At 49.5% G+C, this 22,554-nt stretch overlaps 2 protein-coding genes across 3 annotated transcripts; one reads left to right on the top strand and one right to left on the bottom strand.

Annotated features, from left to right (window-relative positions):
* Positions 1-1,088: 1,088 nt before the first annotated feature.
* Positions 1,089-3,890, bottom strand: DEFB124 (defensin beta 124). The gene is made up of 2 exons (XM_081559481.1): positions 3,833-3,890; positions 1,089-1,237 (listed from the first exon to the last, which is right to left on the bottom strand). The coding sequence occupies exons 1-2, from the start codon at positions 3,888-3,890 to the stop codon at positions 1,089-1,091; spliced, it is 207 nt and encodes a 68-aa protein (XP_081415607.1).
* Positions 3,891-8,241: 4,351 nt separating this feature from the next.
* REM1 (RRAD and GEM like GTPase 1) lies at positions 8,242-17,571 on the top strand. Of its 2 annotated transcripts, none has more exons than XM_081559477.1 (5): positions 8,242-8,332; positions 9,216-9,744; positions 10,848-10,930; positions 15,317-15,518; positions 16,957-17,571. In XM_081559477.1, exons 2-5 carry the CDS (start codon positions 9,405-9,407, stop codon positions 17,226-17,228), a joined length of 897 nt encoding a protein of 298 aa, XP_081415603.1. In that variant the 5' UTR covers positions 8,242-8,332; positions 9,216-9,404; the 3' UTR covers positions 17,229-17,571. The 2 variants fall into 2 exon arrangements, with proteins under 2 accessions (XP_081415603.1, XP_081415605.1); XM_081559479.1 differs by having other exon boundaries at positions 9,371-9,744.
* The last annotated feature ends 4,983 nt before the right edge of the window (positions 17,572-22,554 follow it).

Consider the following 22,554-nt stretch of genomic DNA (forward strand, 5'->3'; position numbering starts at 1 on the left):
CTCATGCATGGAAAAGATAGTCTTCTGTGAATCTGGTCCCTGGTGCCAAAGAGGTTGGGGACCTCTGGTCTGGACCACCCAGAAACTAAGGAAGGTGCAGAGCAGGACTGATGTTCCAGTGGTATGCTTTGTTATTAAATAATGCATTGCTTCCCTCCTGGTTGGTAAAAGCTACCATCCCAAGCCCTGGGGTGTCTCCCCCTCCACTTGCAGCTTCCTGTGTCTGGTCTAGGGATTTCCAGATCCCTCTCATACCAGAAACTAAAGAGTTAACACCTGGCACAGCAGGAAGCCGCCAAGACTATGCTCAGGCTCCAGGCTCCACTTGTCTTCTGAGGTTAAGTACTTTAGGGGTTTTGGGGCAGGAAGGGGTGGGTCTTGGTTTTTATTATTATTATTGTTTTTGGTTGTTCTGAGTCTTCCATGCACATGGCACTCAGGCTTCTCTAGTTGTAGCTCACTGGGCTTTGTTGCCCTGCAGCATGTGGGATCTTAGTTCCCTGACCAGGGATTGAACCCGTGTCTTCTGCATTGGACTTTGCTTTCAGAAAATCCTCATGATCCTTTCTATCTGAGCAGACTCTTGAAATATTAACACAGAAAAATCCTTTCACTCTCATCAGGCTCTGTCCTTCAAGCCAAATGTACTATCCCATTCTGAACATCAGAAGCTTGTTGCTAGCTCTATTATTTACTAATTATTACCATTACTTAACTCTTGTTATCATTACTATTAACTCTATCTTTCTCTTTTGCACCCCTTCAATAAACTCCTAACCTCATGATAGTATCATTATACCCATTTTACAGATGAGGAGTCTGGAAAGGCTTATGAAAGCTGCGTAATTTTTCCGGAGTTAGAGTGAAAGTGTTACAGGCTGGACCGGAACCATTTACAGTGGCTATTAGTGCCCACTCTCCTTGAGCAATTCACTTCCCTCCATCAACCATCCTTCCATCCCTCCCACACTCTGGACCTCCCCCACCCACCCCTCACTCCAGCCCTGGGGGTGGCGAGGCAATGACAAGAGGAGACAGCTGGCAGCTTGCATTTTACTGGAGGGCAAGGGTGTCAGTCCCAGAACCAGCTAAACCTTTTCAGTCTTGACAGGCTTGAGTCCGTAGGGCAGACAGCACAGGGTGGCATCCGGGCAAAGGTGCATGTAGGTTTCATACTTCGTGCAGTAAGCCCGGCAGGCCCCTTGGCCGTTCCAGCACCGTTTGAATTCACTTCTCCCTAAGCAGAGGAAGGCCCAGGGTCACAGAGCCACCCAGGGTGTGCAGGTTAGATCACTGGTCGCAGATTTTACTACAGAACAGGGTCACCAATTAGACCACCGACCACAAGGTAGAAAACATGCCACCAGTTAGCTCTCAGACTGTGGTCATAGAGCAGCCTTCAGGGCATAAGTTGAGCCACAGAACAAGAGCTGTGGCCACAGGTCAAGGGTCAGACTAGAGGTAACAGGCTAGACCACATGTCATAGATAAGACAACCCGTTACAATTTAAACCACAGATCTCAGTCCAGTCCCATTCGTCACAATTTAGAACACTGGTTACAAGTCAAAGACGAATTTCTTGTCCACGTTAACCCACACCCCAAATACACTCTAAGTGCTTTTCATAACAGCAGTATTCGATTACAGTTTGTCTTGTTATATTCCCAGTATATGAGTAAGGAAATTGAGGCACAGAAAGGTTAACATCTTTGTCCAAGGTCACACAGCCATCTGGCTCCAGAGTCCATATTTGTAACCATTATTCAAACTGTGTTTTATACATAGGGACCTGTTTAATGTTAGGATTTAGTGAAGAAATTTCCAAAAAAATGGGCCATGAAAAAGTTAAGGCTTTGGGTCAATATCCCTTCCAAGGGTCTTTGGTCACAGCATGAGGGGTGAGGGGCAGCTCCTTCAGTTATTCATTCAACAAACATGGGGCACTGGGAGTACATAGGGACAAGGTGGCCATGCCCTCAAGGAGCTTTCAGTCAACTGGGAAAAGGGGATTAAAACTCAAGCAAATAAATACAATAAGTAGAGTTGCAGTAAATGTCCTGAAATAAGTGATCAGGGTGCTGTGATGCAATTAGGACAGGTGTGGGAAGGGAGGAGAGAGGAGGACCACTTAGACGGGCCTATTACAGCGATATTTCCAGATACATGACCCAGAAACTCAGAAGAACTGGGGTTGAATGGGAGGTGAAGGGGGAAAGCTTGCCTGCCTCTTCCTGGATTAAAAGACATCCCAAGAAATCCTCCCATGACCCCCTGGGCCTACCCGTAAGTGTTATTAAGCCCATCACATCCTGCCAAGGTAGAGAATTTTACAATGATAGAGAGCTGGTATCAAAATCTCCATGAGGCAAAGAATCCACACTCCGAAGGGGGCATGCAGTGCAATGGTTAACAGTTTGGTGTGAACCCAGCTCAGATTCCCTGAGTCCAAATCCCAGCTCTGCCATTTCCCAGATGAGTGACCTTGGCCTCAGATTCCTCGTCTGTATACCTCTCTTTCAGAGGGCACAGTGCCAGGCACACAGTACATGCTCAGTAAATGGAAAGGTTTATCAGTATGACAGCTTAGAGAGTTGGAGCACCCAGGGCTCACTCCGGCCAACCCCTCTTGTTCCAGATAAAGAAGGGGAAGGATTTGCCCGACTTCTCACCAGTAAGCGATGGGTCTGGAACCAGAACGCAAGACCTTGACTCTCAGGTGAGGGCAGTTCCTACAACTGCTCTCCATATATCATCACATTTCAACCTTCCAACAATCCTGAGATACAGAGGTTATTATTTTCTGTTCTATGATCTGCTGTCCCCTCCTCATATCTTGGACTTCACCCCTCTCCACTTTTCTCCTTGTGCTCTGCGCCCTGGCCTCCCTGGCCTCCTCACCACTCCTCCAGTATACCTATCACCTCCTGCCTCCCTGGTTCTTGCTACTCCTCCTGTCTGCAATGATCTCCTTCATATTCTCACTGTAGTCAGATCTCTGCTCATGCTTCCCTCACATAAGAGATCTGAAATTCACTTCAAAGTAGTTCACTGAGGAAGAGGCAGCCCGTGAATAACAAGACAGCACTGGTTCAAGTTGATAACTGTTGAAGTTGGGTGATAGATGCATCTGAGTTTTTATACTATTTTTTTTATTTATGCTTGAAAATTTCTAAAAATAAAACGGGTTCTTATAAAAACACTACATTATTTTCTATTTTTGTATAAGTTTAAATTTTTCCATACTAAACAGATTTTTAACTTGCCTTATTCATTGTATTACTCTCTCCACTTTCCTGTAAACTTGAAATGTTCCAAAATAAAAAGTGTTTTTTTAAAAAAAGGATCAGAGCCCTTTGTCACCACCCCATCAGCTCTTCCATCACTCTCCCCATGCACTTGACACACTAGCCCCTTGTCTCGCTTTCATTCTTCATAGTACTTATCTCTACCTAACATATTATATGTTTATTTGGTTATTTTCTGTCTCTACTGACTAAAATATCAGCTCCATGAAAGCAAGAACCTTGTTTGCTTTCACTGCTTGATTCCCAGAAATTGTAATAGTGCCTGGCACACAGTAAATATTTTCATAATGAATATTTGTTGAGTGAATCCCATTTTTAAACTGAGGAAACTGAAGTGCAGGCTGATTTAGCAACTCACTCTAAACTGCCCAGCAAAGTCAGTGGTGAGGCCAGAACTTAAACACTGATCTAGGCCTCCTCTATCCCCCAGCAGCTAAGAATCTGTCCTTCATTTCTATACACACATACACACACACACACACACACACACACACACACACACACACACACACACGGGTGATGTTACCTGTCGGCACATGACCCAGGACCAGGAGAGCCACAAGAAGCAGAAGCAGCTGTGTCATGGCCACAGGGCTCTGGGGGGGTCAGGGGACCACTGGGGAGAGCACAAGAGAAGAGGAGCCAAGCACGCTGAGTCTTGTTGCCTGTGGATCAGCCTTTATCGGGCTGCAGATCAAGGCAGGGGTGTGGGCAGCAGGAGACCTAAGTGGGAGTCTAAGGCCTTGTGGTCCCAAGGATAGAGCTGGATCTTACCCAGCTATGTGGGGAACTGATCAACCATACCATCTGCAGGTTGCTGAGCTCTGAAGCTGGGGACAGAATGTCTTGAAGCAATGTCCTGGGGTCAGAACCTGCAGCTTCCCCACCTGAGAGGTGGGGCAATACCCAGGGCTTGTTAGAAATGCAAATTCTCAAGGTCAATTCAAATGCAGTGAATCAAAAGTTCTGGGGGTGAATCCCAGCAAGCTATGGTTTAATAAGTCCCTCCAGGTGAATTTATGCATCACTAAAGCTTGAGGACCACTGAGATAATACATGTACAGAGCTCATAACAGTGTCTGGTACCTAGGCACCTGAGTTGCATCTTGAAAGATGAGTAGAGGGAAGGGTATTCCAGTCTGAAGGAACAGAATATGGCTAAAAGAGTATTAGCTAGAGCAAAGGATTTGTTCAGAGAGACTAGAAATGGCGCTGCAGAGGACTGGAGCCAGAGCACAATGAGCCCTGAATGCCAAGTTCAGGCTTTTATTTCATAGACAACTCTAAGTTTTGTAGCAACAGTGTAACCTGTTCGGACTGTCGTTTTGAATAAAAAAGTGAAAGTTGCTCAGTCATATCCGACTCTTTGTGACTCCATAGACTATACAGCCGGAGAAGGCAATGGCACCCCACTCCAGTACTCTTGCCTGGAAAATCCCATGGACAGAGGAGCCTGGTAGGCTGCAGTTATGGGGTCGCTCAGAGTCGGACATGCCTGAGCGACTTCACTTTCACTTTTCACTTTCATGCATTGGAGAAGGAAATGGCAACCCACTCCAGTGTTCTTGCCTGGAGAATCCCAGGGACGGGGGAGCCTGGTAGGCTGCCATCTATGGGGTCGCACAGGGTCGGACACAACTGAAACGACTTAGCAGCAGCAGCAGCAGCAGACTATACAGCCCGTGGAATTCTCCAGGTCAGAATACTGGAGTGGGTAGATGTTCCCTTCTCCAGGAGTACTTCCCAACCCAGGGATTGAACCCAGGTCTCCTGCATTGCGGGCAGATTCTTTACCAGCTGAGACACAAGGGAAGCCCAAGAATACTGGAGTGGGTAGCCTAACCCTACTCCAGTGAATCTTCCCTACTCAGGGATCGAACTGGGGTCTCCTGCATTGCAGGCGGATTCTTTACCAACTGAGCTATCAGGGAAGCCCTTGAATAAAGAAACTGAAACCCAAAGAAGGGAAGCGACTTGCCTAAGGCCATATAGCAATAGAGTTGCAGAGATGGGACTCAAAGTTGTCTCACTCCCACTGGTCTAGTCTCACTGGTGGTCTAGTGGCTAAGACTCCGAATTCCCATTGCAGGGGGTCCAGGTTCAATCACTGGTCAGTTGTGGACACAGCAGGGGAAGCAGAGGATGGGATGAATTGAGAAAGTAGCATTGACATATATACACTGCTATGTATAAATAGATAGATAGTGGGAAGTTGCTATATAACACAGGGAACCCAGCCTGGTGCTCTGTGATAACCTAGATTAGGGGTGGGAGGGAGGTTCAGGAGGGAGGGCATATATATAATTATGACTGATTCATGTTGTTGTACGGCAGAAACCAACACAACATTGTATGGCAATTATCCTCCAATTAAAAATAAATAAATGAGTTTTATCCCAATTAAAAAAAAAAACAAAACATTCCTGGCTAGGGAGTGAAAGTCGCTCAGTTATGTCCAATTTTGCAACCCCATGGACTGACTATACAGTCCATGGAATTCTCCAAGCCAGAATACTGTCATTCCTTGCGCTACTAGGGATCTTTAGCATTTAGACCCAACTAAAGATCCCGAATGGCACAAGGAATGAAGATGGAAGATTCTGCAGGCCGCAACTAAGAACTGGCACAGCCAAATAAATAAATAAATGTTTTAAAAGTTGTATCACTCCCAAACAATGCTGCATCACTCACAGCCCATCTTGTAGGTGGCAAAGGGAAGTTTAGAGGGCCAAGCCACAGAAGGAAACCAGTTGTGGGGGGCAGGGGGCTTCAGTATCTGCCCAAAGCCCTGCAGGGGCTGAGCAAGTCTGCCAGGCTGCTGTGGGAGATGCCCTGAGCTGGACACCTGGACCCCCTCAGCCATGACAATGAGGCCTACCTACAGGCACAGCCTGGTCCGTATGGGGTCCACAGGCATACCTACCCCAGTCCATCTCGACCTAAAAGGAAGCACCTTGCTCAAAGACCCATGGATAGCCAAACCACAAGTTTCCTACAGCCAACTTCTCTTCTATATGAAGTTCACAATGTCACTTTTCTCCTCCTACAGGCCTAGGAAAACTGGAGGGGGTGGGGAAGAGCACAGACCATGATAGAAAGGGACAGTACACAGAGATCTGAGTGCCCAAGTAAGCCACACTATGTTAATCTTTGTAGTGTGGTATCAGGATTAAATGAGCTAATAATCTAGGCAATGTGCTCAAACCATGCCAGGCACAGCACAAGAGTTCAGTAAGACTTCCCTGGTGATCCAGTGGTTAGCAATCCACCTGCCAATGCAGGCAACACAGGTTAGATCGCTGGTCCAGGAAGATTCCACATGCCGTGGAGCAACTAAGTCTGAGCTGCACCTCAACTACTGAGCTGGAGCTCTAGAGTCCTCAAGCTGCAACTCCTGAAGCCTGGGAACCTAGAGCCCATGCTCTCCAACAAGAGAAGCCACTGCAACTAGAGTTGCCCCACTCTCCACAACTAGAGAAAGCCCACGTACAGCAACAAAGACCCAGTGAAACCAAATATAAATAAATACTTTTTAAAAAAGGTTCAGTAAATAGTCATCAAGTAGGGGACAGCCATTCTTCCAGGTACAGGACAGCCCTAGCTGCATAAGGGACACTTACTTTAGAATTTGTTGAATGAATGAATGATCAAAACAAGCATTCAGAACCCTGCAGGGCAGAATTCCTGGGCTCCCTCTGCCCCCTTTCCAAAATTAATTCTCCATCCAAAGCAGTTACTCAAAGTGGGGTCTATGAACTCTGCATCAGGCTAAATTAGACATCTGTTTAAAATACAGATGTTCAAACCTGTATACAGGACTGCTGAATCTGTCTTTCTTGCATGGTGGGATCAGGAATCCGAATATTTAACAAGTTTCCCAAGGGGTTTTTGTGAAGGCTCAACGACCATATAGCCAAAGCTATGTGTTTTCCAGTAGTCATGTACGGATGTGAGAGTTGGACCATAATGAAGGCTGAGCTGAAGAATTGATGCTTTTGAATTGTGGTGTTGGAGAAGACTTTTTTTTTTTTGTCTGTTCTTTGTCTTTGTTGCTGCAAGGGCTTTTCTCCAGTTGCAGTGGGCAGGGGCTACTCTCCAGTTGCGGTGCACGGGCTTCTCATTGGGTGGCTTCTCTTGTTCCAGAGTATGGGCTCTAGGGCAGGAGAGCATCAGCAGTCAGTGGCTTGCGAGCTCTAGAATGCTGGCTCAGTAGATATGGTGCAGGGCTTAGCTGCTCCGCAGCATGTGGGATCTTCCCAGATCAGGGATCAAACGCGAGTCTCCTGCCTTGGCAGGCGGATGCTTTACTATTGAGCCATCAGGGAAGACCTGGAGAAGACTCTTGAGGGTCCCTTGGACTGCAAGGAGATCAAACCAGTCAATCCTAAAGGAAATCAACCCTGACTACTCACTGGAAAGACTGATGCTGAAGCTGAAGCTCCAATATTTTGGTCACCTGATATGAAGAAACCACTCACTGGAAAAAGACTCTGATGCTGGAAAAGATTGAACCCGAAAGGAGAACGGGGCGGCAGAGGATGAGCTGGTTAGATAGCATCTTCAGACTGGACATGAATTTGAGATACTGAAGGACAGGGGGGCCTGGCGTGCTACAGTCCATGAGGTCGCAAAGAGTCCTGCATGACTTAGCGACTGAACAAGAACAACAACAAAGAGTTAGACGCCCCATTGCTGGAGTGGATAGATGTGGATGCAAAGAGGATCCAGGCTCAGGAATCTGGAACCTGTGTCCTTCTACTCTCTCATTCCCCCGTCCCTGGCAAAGAACTTAAAGCGATGGGTCAGCGGAGTTCTGCAAAAACTCATTCAGCAGCCAAAGCCTTGGGGCGGAGACCCCGGGGCTGCCCTAATGGGGCGGGGCTGGACGGGGCGGGGTCGCGGCTCCTCCCCGGCCTGGGCGGCTGGGCGGGACCCGGACGAGGGGCTGCGCGGCGAGGCAGTGGTACAGCCTGGAGCACCCGGCAGCTGCGGCCGCCGGGGACCCTGGATCCCTCCCCACTCCAAGGTAAAGGCCCACGCAGCCCGCCACCAACTTAGTCGAGTTGGAGCGGAGTTCTCCAAGGCGTCTGTTGCGGGGAGGGGGGCGGAAGGGTTCTGCCGCGCAAGCTGGGAGGAGGAGGGGGGCCCTCGAACCCGCCCCCCGGGGTGAGGGTCCCCGGATCTGGGGTCGGGAGACCTAGATAGCCTGGGCACCCTCCCGGGATCTGGGGACTCGCACCCAGGACCCTCGGGACTGGGGAAGCTCGGACTCTGGGAATGCCATGCCCTCCTGGGCTCTGTGGGTCTCCTCTCCACCCACCCCCTCCCCTCCGGGACCCCTTCTTGTCACCAGACCTGGGGTCTGGCTGCCTCCGAGCCCCGCCCTCCAACAGCAGCTGGAGGCCGTCGTGCCAGTCGCTCCTGAATTTTTCACGGAGGGGGCGGGCCGGACAAGCTGTTCCCATGGCACCGGGGCTCTCAGGTTTCAGGCGGAGGGAACCCCCACCCAGACCCCAGTCTTTGGAAGTGCGGATTTGTCCTCCCGGGCCTCTTCCTCAGCTCTCCTGGGATGCAACAGAAGTGAATTCCCCACCCCCCACCCCGCCCCCAACCAAGGGGCTCTCAACCCGCCTTGTACTCCCCAACCCCAGTCCGACCGCGGGGAAGCGGAGGAGGGGGCAATTCAGGTGTCTTTCATGAACGTGGGTCTCCTGCTCTGAATGCGGGGGGCAGATCTGTGTGCATGCTTGCGTGGACATCCTGTCTCCCTGCTGCCCTTCTGCCTGTGTGTCTTGGGGGGAGTGGGTCATCCTCAAAGTATAGGAAGTGGCCTCTGGGTGTGTATGCATGTGTGTGTTGACGCGCACTCACCCCTCCCGGCCTGACCCAAGTTCATTCTGGGCCTGAAGCCAGAAAGCCCCCATCTGGAGAATCTGAGGTGCCGCCTCCTCCCATCTGAGCAAGAAAGGGCTCTGGAGGAAGCCCGCACAGCAGTTCATCAGGACTCTACAGAAGGGGCTCAGAGCACCTCACCTGGCTCACCACCCACTCCCACTTCTTGCAGAAGGAAGGAAAGAAGGAAACCCCCCTTCCCAAAGATGACCCTAAATACTCAGCAAGAAGCAAAGACTCCCCTGCGTCGCCGAGCCAGCACTCCACTGCCCCTGTCCGCCCGGGGCCACCAGCCTGGCCTTCTGGGCACGGCACCTTCTACACAGTCCCGGCATCCCCGACTGGGCCAGTCAGTCTCCCTCAACGCCCCTACCCAGCAACCTTCACCTGCCCCCAACGGCTGGTCCTCTGAATCCAGTGACTCTGAAAGCTCTTGGGAGGCCCTCTATCGCGTGGTCCTGCTTGGAGATCCAGGTGTCGGGAAGACCAGTCTGGCCAGTCTCTTTGCAGGGAAGCAAGAGAGGGACCTCCACGAACAGCTGGGAGGTAGGGACCCTGTGGGCTGGGCTGGGTTGTGGTCGAAGGAGTCAAATCCCTGTCATCTAGGACATAAGGCTGCCAAGAACCGCTATACAACTCCTGCCCTGCTCAACCCTAAGAGGCATCATTCACCCAGGCTGTGAAGTGAATGAGGCCCCCTAGAACTGTGCAGGACATAACCCGTACAAAGATCTATAGGAGGGGGAGTTCCTTGAATAGTGGCTGAGAAGTTTGCTAATTTCTCATGGACAAGAGGTGTGTGCTTCATTTTCATGTCATAAGGGAAGCAATTCTGAATTCCACAAGTCCCAGTTATAAAGAAACAATGGACTTTCCCCCAACTCTCAGACCCTACCAGTCCCACAGGCAATCATCTATGTCCATCATGACCTGCAGCCAAACTGAAATCCTGCCCAAATGGAAACTCCCAGATTCTAAGTTTTGGGCCCTGGGTTCCTCTATTCCCAAGAGACGCAGTGAACTGAGAGGGCTTGAGGGTCCCAGGATGATGGGGATCAGGGACAGGACAGAGGAAATGAAGATGGGTCCCTTCAGGGCTGGTGGAAAGGACCCAGGGTAAGTGTGTGTGTGGAGTGGGCGGGGGGGTGGGGGGGTGGCAGAGAGGCTTAACAGCAGAGATGAGGTGGAGACACTCTGACTAGGCCCTTTCTCCAGCCTTGGTCACGTAGAGTGAGAACCTATATGAAAGGTCTATACATGTACACTGGTGTGTACAACAGATGGGGAGACGGAGGTCTAGAGAGGGTGACGTGATCTTCTTGAAGCACACGCTAAGCCAGGGACAGAGCAGGACTGGGAGAATTCCCAGCCCCAGTTTAACCCCACTGCTCCACATCCGTTCAGTCCAGCAAACCAACAAAAGCTTTCTCAGCACCAACTACGTGCCGGGTACTGTGCTGGGAGCTGGGGAGCCAGGACTCCTCCTGGCGCTTGTTGACCCATCAGGAGGAACAGACATCAAACAAGTATGGTGAACACTTCAAGGAGAAGTGCAGGGTGCGATGTGACCGAAAAGAGGGGTTAGGAAGGGCTACACCTTTCCCCAGGCCTGCGTCTCCTCCCTGAAACCCGGCTTTCTTCTTTTGCAGAAGATGTGTACGAGAGGACACTCACAGTGGATGGAGAGGACACCACGCTGCTGGTCATGGACACCTGGGAGGCTGAGAAGCTGGTATGGCACAGCAGGCAGGCTTTGGCGGGGAGGGGGGCTGAGGAAGATCTCCTGGCTTTGCCTGGGAGAATCCCATGGACAGAGGAGCCTGGCGGGCTACAGTCCCTGGGGTCGCACAGAGACTGACACGACAGCCGCTAAGCAGAGCAGCAGTGCTGAGGCTAGTACAGATCCCTGTCTCTCGTAGGACATCACAGAGCAGGGACAGGGCAGGGCCCATCCTCAGCTCCTCATGGCACTGTGGGTGGTACCCAGACCCACAGCTCCTCAGCAGCCTTTCCAACCAAAGCCAGAAGGACCTAATGACCCTGACCCTCTTTTCTCAAGTCTATTCATCCCCTCCTGATAGCATCCCAGGATGTGCTACCCCTGCAAACCTTCTCCTCTCATGAGAACCCTCATCCCACTTCACCCACTCCCACTGCACAGAGGAGGGAACACCCCCCCCACACACTACCATTCCTTTGTCTTACAAATAGCCTTTCTGCAATTGATTTACCCCCTCTGAGCTTCAATTTTCTCACCTGATAAATGGGTGGATCATTCCTGCCTCCCTTACCAGCTGAGTTTTTTTTTAATTTTAAATGTTCTTATGCAGTTTCACAGGGGTAAGCACAGTTTGGAGCATGAAAAAATTGCTGAACATGAGTGAAGGATTGGCAATAAAGATAATTCTTATTAATCATAACTTGGTAGCTAGTGAAAAAAAGGACACCAAGGATGTCCCTCGCTAGCCCATTCCAAAGCAGGAAGAGAGCATCAGGCAAGGACATGTCCCCAATATGCTTTTCTTATCTTGCTGGAGTTCTTTTCTTCTTGCTATACAGGTATGCTCACTGTAGAACCTTGAAGAAATACAACTAAGTGAAGAGAAGGATCCAAAAATCACCTGGATCCCATCTCTCTAAGGGGTAGGCCCCTCCCCTAACACTCAGGGAGGCCCTGTCCACCGAGTGGGGCTTAGAGGGACAGTGTTGGGTCATTGACAAGAATGGCTGATAGCTCGTGATAGGCTCAAATTTAGGGATGAAGGAGCTATGGGACCAATTCCTTTTCACCAGCATAAAAGGAAACCCAGGTCCAAATGAACATAATAATGATGATGATTCTCTTAAAAGCAGCTGACATTGATGGAACACCCTGTTCCTGAGTGTCAGCCCCAAGTGCTAAGCACTAGATATATATATTATGACACTCGGTCAAGACAAAAACTTGAGTGAGTGTACTTCTGATTCTCATTCTATTGATGAGGAAATCAAAGCTCAGAGAGGTTAAGTAAAATGTCCAAAATTCTCAGATAGCAAGTAGGATTCAAACTCAGATTATAAGACCCCAAAGTTTACACTCTTTTTTAAAATATTTGTTTATTTATTTGTTTTGACTGTGCATTGGCTTTCTCTAGTTACAGCGAATGGGGCTGCTCTTCATTGCAGTGAGTGGGCTTCTCCTTGTGGTGGCTTCTCTTGTTGTGGAGCACAGACTCTAGGTGTAAGGGCTTCGGTAGTTGTGGCACACAGGCTCAGCTGCCCTTTGGCATGTGGGATCTTCCCAGACTAGGGATCAAACCTGTGTCCCCTGCATTGGCAGGTGGATTCTTAACCACTGGACCACCAGGGAATTCCAAGTTTGCACTCGTACGCACTAGGACCTCCCCTTTCTATCCCCACTGGGAGCATCACCTTCTGAACCTCCATCCAAGGTTCTACTCCTTCACTTGTTCATTAAGAAATACTTGTTGGTCCACACCTCAGCCAAGGCAAGCGGAGGGCCAGATGTGCAAGGCCCACCCCAGGGTCTGATCTTGGGTCCCTGCAGCCCCATTGCACATGGCCAGCCTTGGGGCCAACCAGGTGGCAGCAGCCTTCAGGGTCCCACATACTTTTGCCCCAGTGGAAGGCCTTGGGGATCCAGTGGCTGATTCACACCCCAAGCTATTTATTAAATAAAAAATAGAGGGAGGGAAGGAAAGAGGGAGGAGTGAGAGAGAGAGAGGGAAGGAGGGGGAAAGAAAGAAACATTGGTGGATATATACCATGGGCCAGGACACTGGAGATCCAGGAGTGAATAAAGCAGACATGTCCTCTGGCCTCATGGAGCTCACAGACTGGTGAGAGAGGGTCCACTTTTTGGATACAGTTGAGAATCCTATGGGGCAGAGTCCAGGGACTTAAGAAGAGTGATCAGACTCAGAGTCCCATTTGGGAGACAGAGTAGGAAGAATACTGGCAGGAATTAGAATTAGAATTAGGTGGCAGGAATTAGAATTCTACGCCCAACTGGTTGTGTGGCCTTAGAAAGTGTTTTCTTCTTGTCTGGCCCTTGGTTTCCCTGCAGATTCCCTGGCCAGTGTCTGTGAAGGCATTTCCCAAAGAGGGTCCATGCAGCAGTAGCCTTATTGAAATAAGCATCCATTCTTTCCATCCTTGGGCTAGATGATATTTTTTTATGTCAGGGAGGCAAAATCTGACAGGATTGAGAGGGTTGTTGGCTCAACCAGTAGTACCTTAGCCTTGCTGTTCATCAGGGTCACCTGGAGGGTATTAAAAATCAGATTCTCAAGTCTCACCCCAGACCTAATGAAATAGAACCTACAAAAGTGGGGTTCTGAATCTACATTTTTAATCAACCCTCAAGAGGTTCTTACCTACCAATGCACGTACCACCCAGCTTTTGTGATCCTAACACATAGCAAATCCTTCATAAATAAATATGTGCAATGAATGAATGAATGGTCAAGACCCACCCTCTCATTCTACAGATGAAAAAACAGACTCAGAGAGAGAAAGGAACCTGTCCATAGTCACAGCTAAGAATCCAGAATGAGAATCCACATCTGTCTGACTCAATTCAGAGTTATCTGGGAAGGACCAGTATGACTGTTGAGAACTTACCCCCTTTGACAATAATGGATACCTATGCCTTCCTACTTATCTACCTTATTTGATTATCAGAAAACTTTCCTGGCTTCTTTTCCCCTAACACACAAGGCTTCCACCACACTCTGCATCTCCCACTCCTGCCCACCGTCTTCCCTCCTGCTTAGCCTGCTCAGCCTTTCTAACCCCACTTACCAGTGTACTTGGAAGGCCTCTCACACGCTGCCCAGTTGAGTTCTTCTGGTCTACCCCTGCCTCAAGCCCCATGCTTCCTGCAGCCATTTGCCTATGTCTCTCTTAATGGTACTTATCACACTGCATTATATCTCCATTTCCATAGCATCCTTTCCTGATTATGAGCTTTTGGAGGGCAGGAACTGTGTCTTATTAAACACTTAGAAAGCTCGTACCCAGGTGGCTCAGTCTGAGTGCTGTCCCTGTCAAAAGACCATCATCCAAAACAGAATATCAAAATTATTTCAGTTCTTCCCTTTCCTTGTCAAACATCTTGAAAGGACTCCACTTTTTAAAATGCCCCTTGCCTCTCACCCATCCCCTTCCCTCACACCCACTGTTGCTGCTCCAACTCTCCAAGACTATACAGAAAAAGTCCTCCCCTGGAAGACAGCCTTCTGTCCTCACTTCTCTCCCTTCCTTTCTCTCTTAACTCTGGACTGCAAAAGGTCAAAAGAACTGTCTAGCAAGACCAGAACCTCCTCAAACCAGACAAAAGAGCTGAACCGGCAAAGCCAGAATGCTCCTTAGAAGGAACAGGAACCAAATAAATCTTTTGTCTCCAATGTCCTGCCTACGTGTGTGTGAAAGTCGCTCAGTCGTGTACTACTCTTTGTGACCCCATGGACTGTAGTCAGGCTCCTCTGTCCATGGAATTTTCCAGGCCAGAATACTGGAGTGGGTAGCCTTTCCCTTCTCCAGGGGATCTTCTCAACCCAGAGATCAAACCCAGGTCTCCCGCATTGCAGGCGGATTCTTTACCATCTGAGCCACCAGGGAATCCCAAGAATCCTGGAGTGGGTAGCCTGTCCCTTTTCCAGCGGATCTTCCTGACCCAGGAATCAAACCGGGGTCTCCTGCGTTGCAGGCGGATTCTTTACCTTCTGAGCCACCAGGGAATCCCAAGAATCCTGGAGTGGGTAGCCTGTCCCTTTTCCAGCGGATCTTCCTGACCCAGGAATCAAACCGGGGTCTCCTGCATTGCAGGCAGATTCTTTACCAGCTGAGCAACCAGGGAAGCCCGTCTGTCCCGTCTATAGAAGGAACCAATGAATGAGAGAATGGAGTGAAGTAGTGCCATTAGCCAGATTTTTCAAGCAGAGAAACTGCAGCTGAGAAAGGATTGGTGGTTTCCCAAGGTGACTCAGGAAATTATGGCAGAATTTGCCCCCCAATCTGTCCAAAGTATAAACCTCAGCCCCATCCCACCCGTTAGACCATCCCAGCCTTCCTTTCTCAGCTAGGGCCTCAGTACCCTCTGATTCCTAACCTGCAGGATGAAAGCTGGAGCCAGGAGTCGTGCCTACAGGTAGGCAGCGCCTATGTCATCGTGTACTCCATTGCAGACAGAGGCAGCTTCGAGAGTGCCTCTGAGCTCCGCATCCAGCTGCGGCGCACACATCAGGCCGACCATGTGCCCATCATCCTGGTGGGCAACAAGGCAGACCTGGCACGCTGCCGAGAAGTCTCCGTGGAAGGTGAGCCCTCCACCCTCGTTCTCCGCCTTTCTCTCAGCCCCACTGTCGCCGTCTCCTCCAGTGCTCTTCCTATCAGTAACTCGTGCTCCATCCCCCACCTCCATCTCACCCCACCCCATCCCCCTGGCCACCTCCATCCTACATCTATTTGCCTAAACCTGAAAGCTAGAAACCATTTTTGCCTCCTCTCTCGGTCCCTCTAACCAGTCCCCAAATCCTGTCAGGTCCATTTCCCTTAACCCCACATTCCCTCCCCCTGCCATGCCCACAGCCTCTGCCCCATCCTGGCATCTCCAATTTAGCCTGGGCCAACCCCTATACTTCTCTGTCCCCATTCCATGGGTTCTCCTCACCAGTTGCTGGAGTTCTCCAGAACTAGAGCGAACTTTGTCGCTTCTCTGCCTAAAAATTCCCCTATGTGCCCCAGTGCCCTTAGAGACACAATTCACTAGGCATGACAGGCCCAGTACCTATAAGCTTTTCAGGGACTTACATCTGAGACCTGAAAAAGACAATTATTGGCTCCAAAATAGTTAGAAAATTATAAACTCAAATTTCACAGAGCTTTGTCTACAAAACATAATATTTGTCAGCCAGCAACTGCAAACCAAAATGTTTAAAGTTATATTTAAATTGTATTTAAAGTGGGATGGAGAATATTTTAATATGATTGATGTATCAGGTGAGACAGATACAGGTCTTTCTCAGGGTTCTGAGACCCTGGCTGAGGAAGAAGGGCTGGGATGATCTAACTGGTAGGATGGGAATGAGGTTTATACTTTAGACAGATCGGGGAGCAAATTCTGCCATAATTCTCTGTGTCACCTTGGGAAAATCCCAAGATACAGATCTTAAAATGGCCCTACTCATAGGGCAAAATCTAAAAACTATGGAAACTGAGACCCAGAGCAGGGAAGCCAGTTCCACAAGGTCACCAGCCACTGAGGACTAGACCCCAGGGCCCTACATCCAGTCCAGTGGCATCCTGCAGCTGGAAGACCATGTGCTTTATAAGCAGAAATCCCCAAATTCTGCAACATGACCCCCGGGAGATTGTGTTAAATTGCAGGTTCCAAGCCTCACCTACCGAATCAGAATCTCCGTGGCTGGGCTCCGCAATCTTGCATTTTAACAAGCTCCCCAGATAATTCTGATGCACAGATTAGACCCCTTCCCTGGCATTCAAGACTTCTGTGGGACCTAACTGCTCCCAACCTCCCTGTCTTCCCAGCCTCATTTCTGCCACCAGTATCAATCACTAGCCTGTGAACTAACTCCTCAAAGCCAGATTTATGTCTGAGTCCCCTGGCATGGAGCACGAAGTATGGGGAAAGGAAAAACTGTGCTTCCTGGTTGAAATTGACCACACCTTCCGCTACCTTTATCTCCTTTTTCCGGTTGTGGCTCCATCCCGGCTTATCTGACCCCGCCCCCTCAGAGGGCCGCGCCTGCGCTGTGGTGTTCGACTGCAAGTTCATCGAGACGTCAGCCACGCTGCAGCACAACGTAGCGGAGCTCTTCGAAGGCGTGGTGCGCCAACTGCGCTTGCGCCGCCGGGACTGCGCAGCCGGGGAGCCGCCCGCGCCCAGACGAAGGGCTAGCCTGGGGCAGCGTGCTCGACGCTTCCTGGCTCGCTTGACAGCCCGCAGCGCACGGCGCCGGGCTCTCAAGGCCCGATCCAAGTCCTGCCACAACCTGGCCGTGCTCTGAGGCCACCCACCCGCCCTCCAAGGGGTGACGGGACACTGGGGTGCGTTCTAGGCTCCACTAGCACCACCGAGGGGCAGAGTCTTGGCGGTTAGAGTGTGTATGGTGGGTCTTGGCCGCCCGCTGCCCCAAGGGACAGAGCATCACCCCAGCCACAGCTTCACGGACGGACCTCTCTGCCCTAGGGAAATGATGGACAGACTACGGGGCCAAAGCCTAAATTGGGTTTTTTATACGGTGGGTGTCTTTTTGTAAAAAAAATTTAAGAAACTCTTTTGTCCTTGGGCTCTGGCCAACCCTCAGAAATACCCCCCACAATAAACCAGACCGGAAGGATCTCCTGTCAGAATGCCCAGACCTCTTCTTTGGGGCTTGTCCAGGTGTCTCCATGTCCTGCTTGCCCGTGTACACAGGGCTGCAGACTGGGTTAGCCTGCTGACCTGGGTGTCAGGGTAGGGGCTTCCCTGGTGGCCCAGATGGTAAAGAATCTGCTTGCAATGCAGGAGACCCAGGTTCGATCCCTGGGTCAGGAAGATCCCCTGGAGAAGGGAGTTTTCTTGCCTGGAGATTTCCACCCATGGGGTCCCAAAGAGTTGGACAGGACTGAGGGACTAACTTTCACTTTCTGGGTGTCACGGTTAGTCAGTAAGATCACTGGACAAATTGTATATTCAGGTTCCTCCCAGAACTGCTGGGCACAGCCCCTGCCCCACAACTTTGAGGGAGACCCAGTAGAGCACCAACAGCCACAGTTCAGTGTGATAACCTCCTTATTTTCTCATTAACCCACTTTTTAGTTTAAATTCACAAAATATTCTCTGAAAGGAATTTTAGCCCGCACCCTAGCAATATAATAGCTGGTGTTTGTTGGGAGCTGACTGGATTCTAAGCTGTCACAACAATTAATTTTCACAACCCATGTTTAACTCGTTAGAAAACAGAGGAACAAACAGTAAAGGCTTATGCTGCAGATCACACAGCTGCTATAAGTGAAGTTGCCAGAATTCAGTCCAGGCTTGTGAGACTACAAGACTGGGCCCAACTTATCCATAGTTCTCTTGGTGGTGGTGGTGTTCGGTCACTAAATCGTGTTCAACTCTTTGTGACCCTACAGACTACAGCACGCCAGACTTCCTTGTCCCTCACATCTCCCACCGTTCTCTTGGAGAATGTGACAAAAAACTATAGACTCTCAGAGAAATGGACTTTCAAACACAGATTTGCATACAATATAAAGGGGGTGGGTAGACTCCATGAAATTCAAACTGTTAATCCCCAGGATGGACTCGCAATGTAATCCAACTCACTCATTTTTGCAGCTGTGGAAATTGAAGCCCAGAGAGGGGAAGTGAGTGCCCCAGAGCCACCCAGCCAGTGAGAGTAAGGACCAGACCCCAGGGCCCAGCCTTCTCCTACGTCTATGTGAGAAGTAGGAGGGAATGAGGCATCCAGTCTGGCTGGGAATGGGCCTTGAGGGTCAGGTCAGGAGTTTCCAGCCTAAGGGGAAGTGGTGTCACACTACTTTGAAAGGAGAACAAGATGCAAACGGTTTGGACCATTGTGTCCCTGATGGCTGACACCCCTGCCCCCATCCAGCTGCCTGGTCAGATGCCTCAGCCCTGCACGTGGGCCAAGTCCCTGCTGCCAGGACACCAAAGCACAGGGAGGCGAGCCACCATGTCCTCCAGCTATGACCTCCCCCCACCCCAATCTTGCCGGTGGGCAGTGATGGCAAACTTTCCTGTCCCAACCTCAGCCTGGGGAAGGGAAAAGGAGGAGGGTCTTCATCCCACCCCAAGCGGTCTCTGGAGGCCTGTGGTCATGGGGGAGGGGCTATACTTGTGGAAAGTTGGCAGAGGCAGCCGGCAGCAGGCGGGAGAGTGGAAAAAATGATATCAAACCCGGAAAAATGCAGGCCGGATGGAGGGCCCAAGCCGGCCTTGGGAGGTGGGAGGGAGGGAGGGAAGGAGGAGGTCCCACAGACTGAGAAAAGAAGAGGGGCTGGGGAGAGAGCACAGGAGCTGGTTTGGGAAAACCTGGGGACAGTCACCACGATTTCTTCTTTTCTTCATCCACAGTTATTAATTGAAGGCCTACTAAGTACAGGGCAGAGTGCCAGATTCTAGGGAGACAGTGGTGAACAGAAGGATTAGGGTGTTACTCCCTAGAATGCACTAGAAAATAAGTATATGTTTAAAATAATTACAAACTGATAAGGCACTAAAAATCAGGGTGGTCGTGAAAATAATCCTATCCTCTCAATTCACAGATGGGGAAACTGTGGGCCAGAAAGCAAGAGGAAGCTACTCAGATTGTGGAGAAAAATCGTTGAGACCAGGATTAGGGGGAGGAAGTGGAAGGAAAAATGAAAGAAACAGTGCAGACTGCATACAAGATTGGGTATGCAGCCAACATGGCAAGACAGCACAGTGGTGGAGGGCATGGACCCTAAACCAGGGGTTCGGTGTTCAACCCCTGCCCCCCTCCATCTCTCTGTGCCTTAGTTTTCCCATCCACAAAATGAGATTCATGCCAGTTCCTCCCCTCAGGATTGATGGGAGGATTAAATGACTTAAAATGGGTAAAGGACTTATAACAGTTCCTGTGTCTAGGAAGATTCAGTAAATGCTGGTTCTTACTATCATATCTTAAAACCTTAGGGAAAAAACCTGTCTCATCGTAGAGATTACTACTCATCGTAGTAAATATTTGCTGAATAGATTTATTAACCAGTCTGTAAAGGGGCCCTTCCAATCCCAATCTCTCGGATTTTAGGAGTCTGTGAATAAGGCATGGCTGGGAAAGCATGCCAGAAAACCACAATATTCCTCCCAGGGACATGGCCTATTACAGTTTAGAAAGTTCTTTCTCAGACATAAAACAAACCAAAAAAAAAAACACAAAAAAACTCAAAAGCTAACTTTGTTTGAGCTCTTTCTATGTTGTAGGCCCCATGTTCCATATTTGGTACACATTTTCTCATTTCATCATCACCATCTACTTAATAGTTATCATTAAGTAACATAACAGATGAGCACATTGAGGCTAAGAGAACCCAAGAAATTTGTCCAAGACCACACAGCAAGAAAGGGTAGTCAGGATTCACAACCAGATAAGTTGACAAGAGGCAAGTAGGAACTACCATCTTCATTGTACATATGGGGAAACGGAGGCCCAGAGAAAGGAGAATTGCCCAAGGTTATGTAATAATAACAGAAAACAGTTCCTTCACTCTTATCATGTATCAGGTACTGTGCTAAGTGCTTTTCATAGATTAAATCCTCAAAATGGGTCATATCATCACCATGCCAGTTTTCAGATGGAGAAACTATAGCAGAGAGAGTTTCAAACCCTGCCAGGGTTGAACAGTTAGCAAATAGCAGAGCCAAGATTGGAATCGAGGCAGTCTAGTCCCATGGTGTGAGGGGCGATCTATATGGTGCTGTTCGATGGTGCAGAAAGTTCAGCGCAGCTGGTGTCTACCCAGCACCCTGCTGCCTCGGCTGGGGGCAGGGTGAAGAACAAAAGCACATTGAGAGTATCCTCAGCCGCCAGCTGGGACTTTCCACCTTGAAGGGAGGGTACTGTTATGGAAAAAGTGATAAAGCTCTGGAAAGATGAATGTCTCCCCAGGGGCCCCAAGTCTCCTCAGAGTCTCCCCCCTCCTTTTGCTTTAGGGGAGGGCCACAAACTGTGCTGGCCTGATTCAGATGAGATGAAGGCCACCTGGATCCCAACACACCCCAGCCTGGCTGCTCAAATACTGAGTGAGGATCCATGTTTGATCCTGGCCTGGATGGAAAGTTCCAGTTTCTCAGCCAAGGGCATGAAGCTTCCACTCAGGGACCCCCAAGGAAGGAATCAGGTTCAGGCTGGAATTCCCTCGTTTTTGGATGGTGGGATCTCACAGGCACAGTTCAATCCTTCCTTTATTCAAACTTTGACAAGAGTGTGTGCTCTGAAGGAAGTTAAGGAGGATAGCTGCTGCTGCTGCTAAGTCGCTTCAGCCGTGTCCGACTCTGTGCGACCCCATAGATGGCAGCCCACCAGGCTCTGCCGTCCCTGGGATTCTCCAGGCAAGAACACTGGAGTGGGTTGCCGTTTCCTTCTCCAATGCATCAAAGTGAAAAGTGAAAATGAGCTCGCTCAGTTGTTTCAACTCTTCGCGACCCCATAGACTGCAGCCCACCAGGCTCCTCCATCCATGGGATTTTCCAGGCAAGAGTACTGGAGTGGGGTGCCACTGCCTTCTCTGTAAGGAGGATAGAAACGGACACAATTGGCTGCTGTGGTTTTTTTTTTAAAGTTCTTTTTAAAGATTAAGAATCTCTCAGCCCTGCCATGACTGAGTGACCTTAGGCAAATCAAAATATACGGAGTGAAAGGGTTAGGGTAGAATTCTTTGTGCGGCTGTCTCAAGAATATTTGAATATTCTAGTGGAACAGCTTGAAAAAATATACAAGTTCAGTTTCAATTTCGGCCCTGTTTCCTTCTGTTCAGCTCAGAGTTTAGTTAAAAATAATATTAACGATGGGATGGGAGCTCTGGGTTCAGCAGTGTGTGTCATTTTCCCCAGTTCCAGCTGATTCAAGTTCAAGGCTAAGATGGATCGCTCTTCTAGCTTCTATGCTGCATAACAAATCACCCAAAGGTTAGTGGCATAAAAACAATTGTTTTACTATCTCATAGATTTTGTGAGTCAGGAATTTGGGCAGGGCAAAGTGGGTATGGCTCTTCTCTGAGACCTAAGCTGGGAAACTCACAAAGACCGGAGTGACTAGAATGATCTCACACAGTCTGGAGCTGGAATCATTCACGTTGGAGGAGGTTGATCCTGGCAGTAAAGTGGAGTCTCACCTACACTTAGCCTCTCCAGGTGGCCTGGTACTTTTGTTACCTGTTGCTGCTGTAACAAATTACCACAAACTTAATGTTTTAAAACAGCACAAACTTATTATCTCATGTGTGTGCTTAGTTGCTCAGTTGTGTCCGACTCCATGACCCCATGGACTGTAGCCGGCCAGACTCCTCTGCCCATGGGGATTCTCCAGGCAAGAATACTGAAGTGGGTTGCCATCCCCTCCTCCAAGGGATTTTCCCAACCTAGGGATCGAACCCAGGTCTCCTGAATTGCAGAAGGATTCTTTACCAGCTGAGCTAACTGAGAAGCCCTATTATAGTTCCAGTGAATAAAAGTCCAACTTGAGTCTCACTGGGCTAAAACCAAGGTGTCTGCCGTGGTGCATTACTTTCTGGAGGTTCTAGAGAAGACTTTGTTTCCTTGCCTTTCTCAGCTGCTAGAAGCCAGCCACTTTCCTTGGCTCGTAA

This window comes from Giraffa tippelskirchi, chromosome 13 (assembly GCF_054371585.1).
Source record: "Giraffa tippelskirchi isolate mGirTip1 chromosome 13, T2T-mGirTip1v1.2.pri, whole genome shotgun sequence".
NCBI lineage: Eukaryota > Metazoa > Chordata > Mammalia > Artiodactyla > Giraffidae > Giraffa > Giraffa tippelskirchi.

Coding starts and splice junctions, on each gene's coding strand:
- REM1 (XM_081559477.1), top strand. CDS start 9,405: ATGACCCTAAATACTCAGCAAGAAGCAAAGACTCCCCTGCGTCGCCGA. Junction 10,931..15,316: donor CCTGGGAGGCTGAGAAGCTG/GTATGGCACAGC, acceptor CCTAACCTGCAG/GATGAAAGCTGGAGCCAGGA. Junction 15,519..16,956: donor CCGAGAAGTCTCCGTGGAAG/GTGAGCCCTCCA, acceptor CCGCCCCCTCAG/AGGGCCGCGCCTGCGCTGTG.
- DEFB124 (XM_081559481.1), bottom strand. CDS start 3,890: ATGACACAGCTGCTTCTGCTTCTTGTGGCTCTCCTGGTCCTGGGTCAT. Junction 1,238..3,832: donor CCTGGGTCATGTGCCGACAG/GTAACATCACCC, acceptor TCCTCTGCTTAG/GGAGAAGTGAATTCAAACGG.